Here is a 14221-nt window from a genome sequence, read left to right as displayed (position 1 = left end):
GGCGGGGGACACCCTGGACAGGTCGCCAGTTAAATAAATACATAAAGGTTTTATATTAATACATGATGTTACATTGTAAAGATAACAAACAATCATGAATAATATTTACTTATATGCTAGAGCATTCAATTTTACATGGTTGAGTTGAGTACAAATGTAGAATTTACTTAATTATTCAATATAGAAAGTACTTAATCTTTTCAGCTATATTTATTTCTCCACAAAATATTTTTAATGCACCAAAATGACAAGAATGCCCCAAAATCTAAATATGAGGGAGCAAAAAAATGCCCTTGTTATGTAATATATAATGTTGTAATTAATATAGTCATAGTTATCAGAATAATTGCATAAAATATGAATTAATGTTGATTTAATTTATAGGGTTAGAGATAATCATTCTCATTCTTAAGAGTTTTTATTAATTAGTTGATTAAATTAGTATCTGACAGTATTATTTGACATGGACGGATGAGAAAAATTATATGCCCACATAAATGTAAACAAAATGGCCCTGAAAATCAGATCCAAGGGGCAAATATTGCACCTTAATGTAAATGTTTATTTCTGACTTTAAAATAACCAGTTCATTTAGATATTACCCTAACCTAACCCTAACCCTAACCCTAACCTAACCCTACATTTTTCTTCTACAAATAAAGATTGTATCATTTTCTTCAACTTTAAATCTAAACATAACCATCTTCTAAGATAAAAAAAAAAAAGTCAAATGTATCATAAAGACACCATACTTACACAAATTTAACATCCCAAGGAAAAGATTGTATAATTTCCTTACATTTTAACTCTAAACAAACCAACTTCTAAACATGACCAACTTCTAATCAAAATACAAGTCAAATGTATCAAAAGAGACCATGCTTACACACAAATTAATTTTATTCAAATTTAACAAATTAAACAAATTTCCAAGATTAATACGAGTACACTGATGAAAAAGACATAACATTTACACTATATAGATTAAGTTACGCCATAGGAAAACCATGTTTTTGAGTCTAAATCAAACCCCTTAAGACTGACAAGGTCTTAAGGGGTTAGACTAAAAACCAATTGGATAGATAGATGATCTAATGTAGAACACGTATGCAAAGTTTCAACAAAATCGGACCAACGGAACCAAAGTTATAGACGATGGCATGTTCGGTAGTTTCTATCTTATAACCCTAACCTTACCTAACCCTAACCCTAACCTAACCCTAACCCTAACCTAACCCTACGTTTTTCTTCTACAAATTAAGATTGTATCATTTTCTTCCATTTTAACTCTAAACAAAACCAATTTACCTGGCAAAACATGCAAAACAACAGTCTGACAGACTTTTGGAGGGCTCTTAAAAAGAGTTAAATTGACTTTTCCTTGTCTGCTGCTTTTTACATCAAATCTCAGGGTACTCGTAAGTGAAGGGCTTGGGACTGTGCAAATTCTTGTGGCACCAGACAATCAGCATAGTTACAACATAATTTTCCCTGTGGCTCCAGAGTAAATAATCAAATGGCATTAATGGCTCAGGTGATTGTCTCAAAAACAATTATGTTCAGAACTGAGTGCCTAGACATTGGTTTTATCGAGGAAAGCCATCACAACAGCATAAAGAAATGAATCATCCACAAGAGGAGAAAACATAGAGCTACTCTATCAACCTAAAAATAGAGATAGACTTTAGGGTGGCACTGGGAAACACAGTTTATTCTGTTATAGTCAATAACAGAATTGTTGCTAGCTAATTCAGGGTCAAGGAGGGGAGAGGAGCGGTGGACAGGAGGAGGAGCTCTCCTTTTTCCTGTCTTATGTGAGAGTGACAGAGGATGTGAGGAACAAGGGGAAGGGAGTGGACAAATATAGGCACAAAAATCCCAAGACCTGTGTTGAATAGTGGCTGAGAGGAATGACTAGACGTAATCATCACTTTAGCTTTAAGACCGTTTCTCACAGAACCATCCCCACACTATCACTCGCCCACATGGGAACATCCAAGAGAGAGACTTAGAAGTATTTGCATCTATTTTTGATGTGCTACAATCACCACTCTTGCCGTTTGCCTACCCCGCCTTGTCCTAGATGATAAAGGGAGAGAAGGTCAGGATTTGGGCTCACAGAATGAGCGGAATCACCGCTGAGGACCAAGACATGGTCTGTGAGAAGGCAGTGGCCCTCATCGTTAACCTCTGCCTGGATGACAGCCCTCACCTGGACTCCGTAACGTGCCAGGATTTCCTGTTACTTCTGACCAACGAAAACACCAATGTCTCCAGTTCAGGTAAAAAATGGGTGGTTTTCCTGCAGTGTTTAATGGGAAATGCTTTTTTTTGGGGGGGTTGATGTGGGGTGGGGGATTCTCTTATGTTTATGGGTGTGAGGGACAACTTCAGAGGATGGTGACCTTTATATATGCCCACTTACTGCACAATCAAAACCAAGCTGACAGTTTTATTAAGAGTGATCTATTAAATGACAAGTTTTGAAAGTAAGGTTCATTATATAAATAATTAATAAGCATTACAGAGCATTACTGGCACTTTTTATTTGATGTTTTTCTCCTCTAAAAAATTAGGGATGCTAGTCAATGGCAATTTAGATCATTTGCAGCAGTGGCACCTTTTTTTGTTCCTGTCTAATGACAATTGCACAATTAAGCATCAGACAGAGAATTTTCATTGATGTGTTTCACAAAAAGATTTATGTAGCTGTCATACAACGAATCGCCCCAGACTACATTCACCGGAGCCGTGCGAGGTAAAATTGACATGAAATTGAATTTTGGACAGAAGATCGAAGGAGCTGTGATATCTCCGAGTTGGCAGGTGACAAGAATGTCCAAAGCAATACAAATTTAAATGAATTCCTGGTCTGGAAAGATGCCATGGAGGAAGACAGAATCTAATTGTCATGCTGACTTTCTATCACAGTAGAAATAAAAAAAATACAAAACTGCTGCAGGCCCTGACCTGCATCATGTCCTCGACCAAAAGGTTAGTGAATGCCACTGTGTGTTATCCACAAATAAAAATGAATCACTGATGCCACAGAAAGCTTAAATGACATCTTTTTAATAATGCTACTTCTGGTCTAGTTTTGAAGCAACTTTAACCCTCATGTTATGTTCGGGTCATTTTTGACATGGATTTAACCACTGGAGTCTTATGGATTTATGCTGCTTTTATCTTTACTTGTTTTGAAAGGACCAACAGAGCTGAAATTATTAATTATGATATTCTTCTAAAAACCTTTGTGTCCTGTTGTGTGAAGGAAGAAATTCATACACATCTGGGCTGGCATGAGAGTGAGTAAATGATGAGAGAGTTTTCATTTTCGGTGAACTATCCCTTGACCTTAAAAACCTCAACTGTTTTTCATATCACATTTGCTTTTTATGTCAGTTAGGTTTAGGTTTAAGGTTTAGGGAAGGGAGTTAAGTTTAGTTGATTTAAAACTCACTAGAGCATAACACCCTGGACACCAGACACCGGACAGGTTTGGAGTGTCACTTCGCGTCAAAAGCAATAAAACCCAGTGTTTCCCCTATATGCATTTTGCAGCAGCACTGGGATTTCACATTGTTTATTTAAGATTCTTGATGCAACATAATGCTTGCCAGCCCCAGTCAGCTGTGCACTTTGTACACTGTGAAAATGACCCCACCACACACACACACACACACACACATACACACTCACAGTGACGTCACCGTATAACAACACGTGTCAAACTTGCTTCATTTCAAGTGGCCCGCAAGCTCATTTCTGAAATGTAGGATGGCAGGGGATAGTAACGTTTCACTGAACAATCAGTTCGCGCTTTCCTCGTAAATATTAATGAGACTTCTCCATCTGTATGTTTTGGTGCGCATTTTGCTCACATCAAAAGCATAATGAAACAGCTCTACACAGGTCAATTATCAACTCGGTTCAATCATGGATAGAGCAGCACGAGCGCAAAGCAGGTGCGGTAATTGGTGGACTGGCCTCAACCGCAAAGACTATTTTAAATGCACTTGTGAACCAGTGAAATGCCCGGCTGGGATTGTGAAATCCGTTTGAATGCGGTACCTAGCTGTCTGTTGCAAAACTCTTATGTCTCACTGATGAATTTTTTTTAAAACAAACAGCCCCCAAATTCAAAACTGACAAAGAAAACAGGAGAAACCATAAATTTGCTTTTCAAAACTCAAATCAAAACACTTACACAAATTTACCATGGATTTACTGTAGTAACACTATCTGCACTGTATTAACCATTGTATTTGTTGCAGACATTTTTTATTATGTTTTACATTACAAAAATACCATAGTTATTTATATAGAAACCATAGTTACTAATCCTGGGAGTGAGGTACCATGCATGGTTTTACCTATGGTGACCATGGACTTATTACAAATATCATGGTTAAAACTATGGATATTATTATTATGGAGATCAGGCTAACCATAGCATACCATTCATTTCATAGTAAATACAAGGTTCGTAATATCATAATCATAATGACTGAGCACTAATTAGGAAGGAAGTGTCGAATCTATGAAGGGTGCTGCCTGCTGAACTGACTAGGGAGTAGAGGGAGGCTCCAAAACCTGCAGTCCACAGGCAGTAATACTAGATGAATGGAGGACTGCCGCTGGCCTCCGCAACCCCATGGTTAAAGCTGCACCCAGCCTGCCAAAAAGCAAAAGATCAAGCAGGAAAGTCAGGTGGTTCATCACTCACATAATGCCAAAACCCCACAAGATAGTTTATTATCCCAATAGAGGAAGCATCTGAACGTTGCTCTACAGTTTGGTGCTAATTGTCTGGAGTGATTGTACAAAATCCCACTTGAATGGATTTTAAGTGGTAGAGCATGTGTTACTGCAGCTGCACTGTACTGTGGAGTGTCATGTTCTGTTAGGATTTCATGGGATGCTTATGGTTTAGCCCCATGAATGAATATTTTAAAGATCTAAATGTAACAAAAAAGTTAAATAATTCAGGTTTTGATTCCTAATGTTCAAAGAATGTTTGTTTCCCTTTGTCTGAAAGAATGTGTACAAGTGCCTGGATGCTTTCTAGCCTGCAAGACACTTGATACTCAACACTTGATAAAATACACTTGCCAGTGTTTCTCAGTCCTGTTCGTGGAGTACTACAGCACAGCCCATTTTGGATGCCTCCCTTATCTAACACACTTGATTTAACTCAATAGCTTTTTAGTAGAGTGATCAATAAACTGAACTGGGTGTATCAGATAAGTGAGACATTCAGGACCAAGATTGAGAACCACTGTTTTATGTTATCTGTTTAGTAGAGCAGGATTATGTTCGTAACCTAAAACTAAGACGAAAACTATTGATTGAAAAAGAAATGTGTATACTGATATAAAATAAAAACAAAACAAAACTAACAACAGCTACTGAAAAACGAACTGAAATAGAATACAAATTATTACAAATAAAATCGTGAGGAGTACAGATTATTCATGGCTAAAAATGCAGAAAAGTGTCATCAATAATGATGTATACTGTGCTAGTAGCTCTCAACATGGGAAACGTCAGACTATGACCTCGTGTTTGAAAGATCTGACACTTGGGCAATAAATTCACATGAATTTAAGAAATGCGAAAATCTACATGTAAATTTGTTTGTTGAGACTGGTATGTTCACTAGACTGTGTGATTCAGCAGCGTTCAAAACTTTTAATGCTGCTCTTGACCCCAAGTTCTTCCCTCCAAGCTCTGTACGAATGAATCTCATTAAATGCGCTAAAAATGCAATCGTAACTTTTCCAACCGGTCTACCCTGAGTAAAACCGGCCAAATCTCTTTAAATGATGGAACTAACTGAAATTGGGTACTGACATCAAAAATCACTAGTGGTCGAAGTAAGTGGAACAGGAGAATCGTAGTGTGTAAAGGAAATGCTGAGAAAGATGTATAAAGTGACTGAAGCCTAAGTGTAGATGTATGGAGTAAAACAGATTTGACTGCTTCATGTCTAGTAACTCAGGGAGTGTTCTGTTGATTCCTAAACTATAATTACTGAAACTAAAATGTAAAAAAATTAAACTGTGTCCACAAAATAAAAACTTAACTGTAAATAGAATAACATTAATGAAACTTAACTAAAAATAAACTGAAATTTATCGCAAATTTGAAAACGATGTTAAAAATAAAAACTAATATGAAAATGCAAAGCTATAATAACTTTGTAGTGAAGCAATAAAACAATGTCTCACACAGAGAAAACCAAAAATATTAAGACACGGGTCTTGCGGGAAACCAAGAAGTAATCGCGTTCACATAAATAACGGTGAACGAGATTCAGAGGTTGCATTTTCGTACAAGAATTAGCCTAAACTTTTACTCCAATGACTGTTAGGGTTAGGGTTTGGGTAGAGGGTAGAGTTAATAAAATATACATTCCTGATAGCTGTTTTACAGTCAATTCACTTTTAATGCTACTCTGTGGACATTTCACCCTGAAAGTTAAGCTCACACATGACATGCCCATATGTTCAACAACACTTTAGGCTTTGGTCACAAGGGGCAGTGATTTGAATTTAGAATTTTGGTAAACTTTTTGACCTACTGTTGCCAAATTCCTAGTGTGATCAATGTGATTCATCATCAGAGAGCAGCTAGTATTCTATTAATCTTTTACAATGCATCTGTGGCAGACAAACGCAAGTGTTGTTTTGTGCATGTAACACTTTGCTGGTAAATCCAAATGGACAAATATTTTAATAATACAGTGAAACTGGCATTTTCTTTTCCTCAGACGTTACCTAGCTACAATGGTAAACAAATGCGCAGATGTACCGTGGTTTGGATCCAAAGGAACAATGCAAATAGAGACCAAGGGGTTCAGACCAAGCAATCAATGCAAGTGTGAAAATACCCTAAGACAGTAGAAGTCAATAAAATCCCACTCATGCACAAGATGGTACCGTTATGTTAGGGATGACCATCTTTCTCACCCCTTTTATATTGTATAGAAGCTCTCAATGTTAAATAAATTAAAATTCCTTTCAAACATGACAAGATGGATATAATATAATGGTTGAGAGATAGAGGGCACGTGGAGTAGGGACCTCATTTCTTTCCACTAGTGTTCTGACAAGTGAAAAAGATGTAAAATGCTGGTCACATTTCAGATTGCCACCTCTTCTCCTACTGTTGCTGTAGCACACTGAGCAGAACATTACTATTAGCCACTGTTGAGTAGCTTTAACAGTTTTAGTACACTGATCTCTGCTGCTGCGAGACATCCCCGCATTCTAAAACTAATACTGCAGCTACTGCATTTTGTGACCAAGAATAAATTAAACAGTGAGTAGACATCAGACCAGCAGGGAAAATCTACTGCATGTGAAATATTTTTGTTTTGTTTTGCGTGTGTGTGTGCGTGTGTGTGTGTGTGTGTGTGTGTGCGTGTGTGTGCGTGTGTGTGTGTGTGTGTGTGTGTGTGTGTGTGCGTGTGTGTGCATGTGTGTGCATGTGTGTCTGTGTGTGTGTGCGCGTGCGTGTGTGTGTGTGTGTGTGTGCGTGTGTGTGTGTGTGTGTGTGTGACAAGCCAACAAGACACAAGAGGAAAACAGCATATTAAACATACTAAATAATGTCTTAATGTAAATGTACAAAAATAATGCAGAAAGGTTTAAGTGAGGATTAGGAATAAAAAATATCTATATCTCAGCATAAAAACCATAAAAGTAACTGAAAACTTCCCTCAAGGGTTTATAAACTAGCCTAATGTGTGTGCGTGTGTTGGTGAAATCCTGTGAGGTCTGACTGAATAATTTAACATACCCAGTGCTGTGTGCCAAGTATCCCGCTACAGTAGTTAATTTGTGACAATACCTTTATTGACTTTATTCATTACTGAACAGGTGTACACTAGGAACAGAGTCAAAATGTCATTTTTCTTTACAGGGTTTAAGCATGTTCATTGGCACCAAGCATATTCCTAAAATAACAAAATCTGCTGGGAGTCAGGCAGTATCATCAACTTGTATGAATAATGGAGTTTTAAACAAAAAGTTCAGGAGAAGCTTGCTCATCTACTCCTGTCAATCACAGCACATGGAAATAAGTGGCTGCCTAACTCACTCCCTCAACAATATCACTCCTCCACCACCCCAACTACACATTTATTTCTAAAATATCAACTATATATTAACTTATATTAATTAATTGCAGGGGGAAGTTAGAGGGAACTTAGCTTAAGCCCCCACATCACCAGACTGGTCTCACAGTGAAATCAGTAAGAGTTGTTTGTCTTGAAAAGGCTAAAATCGGTCTGTGCTCACCGTAATGCGAAACACTGCCCCAGTGGACAACGCGATAACTTTTATTTAAAAAATGCAACCGTTAAATTACTTCTATCAGGAAGATAACATGGCTTGAGTGAAATTTAAGATTACATTTATTTGATGAATATAAAACAGAAAAGTAATGTCTTTCTTTGGCGTAGGCCCCGTCTGGCGGTCCGAAGTAGTTGTACTCGGAACCGTCATATCCTGCCAGAGATAGGAGGCAGAGGCGAGGAGACTTCCCCCGTGCAGGTCGGGACTCAACTGGTGGTGGTGGGGTGGTGGAGGTTGCCATGTTAGCACACTGAAACAGCAATGTGATAGATTGTGAGCAGACTTATAAAGCAACGGCTTACATGTGATTGGCTGGGAATTACCCAGCTAATGGTGCTATGATGTACAGCTGCTAGTCTTCCTGCTAGAACTACGCTGCGCTTACATTTTCTGGTTCAACCGGAGAACCAAAACGGGATCTCCCATGCTGCTAACGCAACGTTCTTTTGATCGCGCCACATGAGAATGTAAACACACTGGATCCAATGAAAAAATGTCTGACAGGAGATGCTGCATGCCGGTGAGTCAGAACTTCCCATTTGATTATGTTGACATCACAGAGAGCAAGCCAAATCTGTTTCTCCTCAACACTCTAAAGGATTAGATGAACTCACAAAGTGGAAATGTATGCATCCAGACAGCCAGTGTTCTTAAGAAGAAAATGTGGGAACCAAATTTAGCATTTCAAACTTGCTGTCTCTCAACTTCACAATATTACACTGACATCAGACCATATATGTCAGAGCTCAGAAAAGATCTTGCTAGTTCTCACAACATTTCAAAAGTGCACCATTGCGATTACATAATCTTGCTTTCTCTTTCACACACTGCATAAACCTCCAGGCTGATACCATTGAGAATAAGATAATTGAGGCCCTTTCATGCCAAATGCATTAATGCATCACAAAGAACATTTAGATATGACATCTACCATAATCTGCATCACTTTTAGGAATCAAGATTTACAAAGGATATTCACACAGTGGCAATCTAAAAAGATGAGAACCTGCAAAAAGGAGGAGCCAGAAAATGAGCCTGACTATAACAAAGGAAAACTGAATCACAAGCTGCCCTGTTCACAAGACATAAAGGTGATTCAAGGGGGGTTTAGGCAGAGAGCAACATTCAAATGGATTCATTTAAAAAAAAAAAAAAGATCAAATTTCCAGGGTCTGCCTATTACAGGTGACATTTCACCTCTGATTGTGTTAAATGTGTTCTCTGCTCACATGGGCCAAGGTTAACAAGCTATGCATGTGGGTATTAGCAAGCCCTGCGAGCAGATGTGCGTTCTGACAGTTAGTTTGCCTCTCAACATGCAGAGAAATCTTTCCCACAGTATTTTTAATATTTAGTGTATTGTTCATTAGGTTTGCTCAGCTGTCAGGCAATGTAAGATGGCATCTACCATTTAAAGTGAGTGATTTATGATATTGAATGCAGTTAAATTTGATGATGAATAATAAGGGGGCGGGATGTTGACATGAAGTTGTTTTTATAGTATGTGGTCTTCCTTTTGCTGTAATTTCAACATCATATGAATCTTGTGTGCTTCAACTTGTACAAAGCAGTTAACATGATCAATGTCACAAATTTGACTACTATTGATTAGTGACCTTGATATAGTGCTGAATCTTAAATATGACTTCTACAAGATGCATTTGGCAAAATTTGTTTGATAAAACAGCCTCTTCAAAATGAAGAAATGTAATGGCTTGGACAAAATGCTCTACAGTTCCCCCCAGAATATGTTGACAATGAAGAGGCTACTTGCACTAAGTGTAAATAGGAACGGAAATATTCCTTACACTTTTAAATATTTTCATGTTTCTCTGTACCAAGTGCAACACGAAACAGTACACAAGTTTACTTTTTCTAATTGAATTAAAGTGGCTTTATTTGATGCAACAGATTTATTTGTTACAGTAATCTTAACAGCTAAACATATACATTTTAAATGAATAATTTTGAACAATTAATTATCTGATCATGGTGTAATTCCCATTAAAAATAAAGTTGTAGTATGCCTTCTGGTAGGTAAGGCCATGGAGGTTTTTAATAGTATCATTGTACTAAAAACAAAATATTGTCTGGAAAAAAAATTTACTTTGTTACTCCCATTTATTCTTGAAAATAAAATCTTCCCACTATTAGATTTATTACAGAATGTATAAAAAAGCAAAAAGCTTTAAGTTTAATTCAAATGTATGAGTATAGCACTTTTCACCAAGAAAACAATTATTCTTACGACAGCAATGACAACTACTTCACTGCCTTTTCTCACTTATTCTTAATTATTCACAGACAGGTCATTAGGTTTATCTCTAGTTTTTTCTCCTCACAGACCTTTTACTCACCTTCTTATCCACCACGTTTAATTGAAGTAAGGTTTTTCTTCAGCAGATCCAGATTAACTGCTTTTCACAGTGGTCACACTCTCTGCATGAGGTGATTTTGTAAGTATTAAGAATGCACATTTGAGATGTAAGCATTTATTTTCTTTACATGTTTGTCAACATGTATTACTGGCACATATATACATGTATTGTGAATGGGTATTGCAATACAGGACAAAAGACAAATTCATCATGCCTGGCAGCATCTTTATCCAAAGCTTTTGAATATTGATTTCAAACATGGATAAACTATCAGGACTAAACAAAGGAACAGCCACACTAAATTAATATGTGATGGTACACCTTTATACACCATTTTTATAATTAATGAACAATAGACTAGCATGATTAAAGAATTAATGGTTTTCCACACAATTCATAAGGTTTAAGGTTTTAGGTTCAACTACTGTATGTGGAAAAGTCATCGTCATCATACAAACTAGAGTCCAAGAACAAAGCAAAGTATAAATCCATTTTAAAGGTACAGCCTAGACTGCCTATGTGTCTAACAGTTCTGATTCCATGGTCAAAGGTTTACATTGCATGCAGTATAATAGTGCTAATGCTGATTATTTAATTTAGGAATGACCAAAGAATGCTCTTTTGTACTGAATACCTCATACAGTACACAACACCATCATTAGTATCAAAGCAGTGGTTCAAAGGCACAGACACTCATGTCACATAATAATCATTTGAAGTGCTCCTTATATACAAAAAGGCAACATTGTTCACCCCATCCAATGTTATTTGATTTGATTTAGAGTTACATTTCTTATATCCCCTGTAAACCCTAAAGTTGTCATTACTGAACAAGTTGTCTTAATACTTGATATGTCAGGTTTTGGGCTCATAACTCAAATAGATAAGTTCATTGAACTTATGTTAAAAATCCACAGAATTGAGATAATAAGTGTTAATAACTCAGACTTTTGAGTACAAAATTAAGGCTATGGGGAATACCTATACTGCATACTGTTTCCATGGTCAAATGTATGGGGGCACATAAATAGTTGTATTAAAGAATGTATATAGGTTTTAGCTCTTTGGTAGGATTATTTATGATGTTTTGTTGCAAATAGTTGTTTCATGTGATGTCACCATTAGTGTGATCAGTGTCCCATTTGGTCAAGTTGAACCCTGTTTACTCTAATTAGTGCATGTGCAGTTAAAGTGCAGGTGTAATGTATAAGCATTTCTTTTGAGAAGTTAGTGTATTTGATGGCTGACCTAGAATCGATGAATTGAATTGAGAATTGATTTGAGCTGTGCTATTGTTTGATCTAAAATTTAATAAATTCAATTAAAATGATTAACAACAGTAGAAACAACCATATTTAAATAGCAAATATGAGTTAAGTCTACTTGCATCTACTCAATTCAATTGAGGGAATGAGTTTACTCAATCAAATGAGTAGAGTCAACTTATTAGGGTTTTCAGTCCCATTATAGAGCAGTTTCATTTTGTGACACATTATGTAACCTGCATTTTCCCCCAGTTGTGTATTTGTTTACTGTCCTTGCTCATTACCATTCTAACACTAGCTTACAACTTCTGTATTCTACACCCTCAGAGAGCAAATTACCAATTAAAACCTACAAGCTTCGTTCTTTTAGTTTGCAAAATCTGACTGCATGGCAAAATCTAGCCAATGTGATTGAGAGCACACATAATTACAACATGATTTACATAAGAATAAGCTTTGTTGTATAGTATCTCATTGTGGGCAGGAGATGGAAATTAAAACAGGGCTCTTTTGACCAACCCTCATATCAGCTGTCATTAGCATCCTTACAATGGGTCCATTCATACACTGAATTCCTGATCCTTATCCTGATTCTTGTTTTGATAAGGTAACAAACCCCACAACTACCACAAAATGTATTGATTATTTAATAAAATAGTTGTTCTAGTGTACTGAAATAAACTAAACTCACTGAGCCCTTTATTAGGAACACTATGGTCATAATAAATTACCTGACTTTGTCTTCTGCTGTTGTAGCCCATCCACCTCAAATTTCGATGTGTTGTGCATTCTGAGATGCTATTCCGCTAACTACAATTGTGTATTATCTGAGTTACTGTAGCCTTTCTATCAGCTTAAATCAGTCTGGCCATTCTCTGTTGACCTCTCTCATCAACAAGGCCTTTCAGTCCGCAGAACTGCCGCTCACCGGATGTTTTTTTGTTTTTGGCACCATTCTGAGTAAACTCTTGAGACTGTTGTGCGTGAAAATCCAGGAGATCAGCAGTTACAGAAATACTCAAACCAGCCCATCTGGCACCAACAATCATGCCATGGTCTAAATCACTGAGATCACACTTTTGCTTCTGACCCATATCTGCATGATTTTATGCATTGCACTGCTGCCACATGATTGGCTGATTAGATAGATGATTCCTACATGTGTACAGGTATTGAGAAACTTGAACATTGAACATTGCAAAGTAACAGTTTGATGGAAAAATAACAGAAAAGTTATGTTAACATTTTCAGACTTCATATCAAACTATTACATGGTGTTCTTTTTCCATTCTGAGATATGTTTCATTTTGTTGAAGTGAAGTAAGTGCCTTTGAGAAGAGTGGAGATGAAACTCCAAGGCTCTCCTTTCCCCCACCACTCTCTCCACATACAAGAGTACATCCCCATTTCCAATGCACCTACAAGATCACTGATGTTAATCTGTCTAGAAATCGGCTAGGGCGAATTGTGACATCTCAGCTGGAATAGTCGCAGCAAATCACACAAATGTATGAACAAGACACATAGGGTTGGCAAGACTGCTAAGCTTTTTAATGCAGCCATGCATGCATCACAAAGCACACAAGACCTTAATCATAGATAGATGGTCCTGGGTTAAGCTGCTTGGATCCATGCTTAAAATTAAGTCTTTGATTAAGTCTTCTGTATGAGTCATTGCATTTCAAAGTTGTCCCTTCTTTCATAGTCATTAGCCTTCCTGCCTTTTAATCATTCCTAAAATAACAACAAAGCCTCTGTTTGTAATGTTGCAATTTTTTGAAATTCATGAGGCATTTTAATAAACATGCATTCTTTTCAGATCATGCATTCGCTATTATAAATTAAAACTATTATAATGTATTTTTTCAGTGTATACTTGAGACATAGGCGACAGTATTATCATTTAGTACAATTGTTGCATCTACACAGATAAACCACAGGGTTATTTATACATGTTGATGCTACATTGTGGGGACCAAATGTCCCAACAAGGATAGTAAGACCTGAGATAACCTACATTGTGGGGCCCAGCCAGTGGTCCCTACGAGGGAAATGGCTCAGTAAGCATACAAAACAATTTTTTTTTAATGCAAAAATGCAAAAAGGTTTCTGTGAGGTTTAGGGGTAGGGTTAACAGATAGAAATTATCGTTAGATCTGTATAAAATCCAAGTCTATGGAGATTACAATGGTATTATAAATGTGGTTTATAAGGGCAT

The 14221-nt window shown here is 36.9% G+C and overlaps 1 protein-coding gene across 1 annotated transcript in view; it reads left to right on the top strand.

Moving 5' to 3' along the window:
- The first annotated feature begins 2122 nt into the window (after positions 1-2122).
- The window catches only part of LOC127626098 (synaptotagmin-6-like), a 42138-nt gene continuing 30039 nt past the window's right edge, over positions 2123-14221 (top strand). The window contains exon 1 of the mRNA XM_052101652.1: positions 2123-2282. Coding sequence (XP_051957612.1) covers positions 2123-2282 — 160 coding nt within the window. The remainder of the gene's footprint in view (positions 2283-14221) is intronic.

This window comes from Xyrauchen texanus, chromosome 32 (genome assembly GCF_025860055.1).
Source record: "Xyrauchen texanus isolate HMW12.3.18 chromosome 32, RBS_HiC_50CHRs, whole genome shotgun sequence".
Taxonomy (NCBI): domain Eukaryota; kingdom Metazoa; phylum Chordata; class Actinopteri; order Cypriniformes; family Catostomidae; genus Xyrauchen; species Xyrauchen texanus.
Note: the sequence above shows the minus strand (reverse complement) of the source record. Positions and strands in the feature narration are given on the sequence as shown.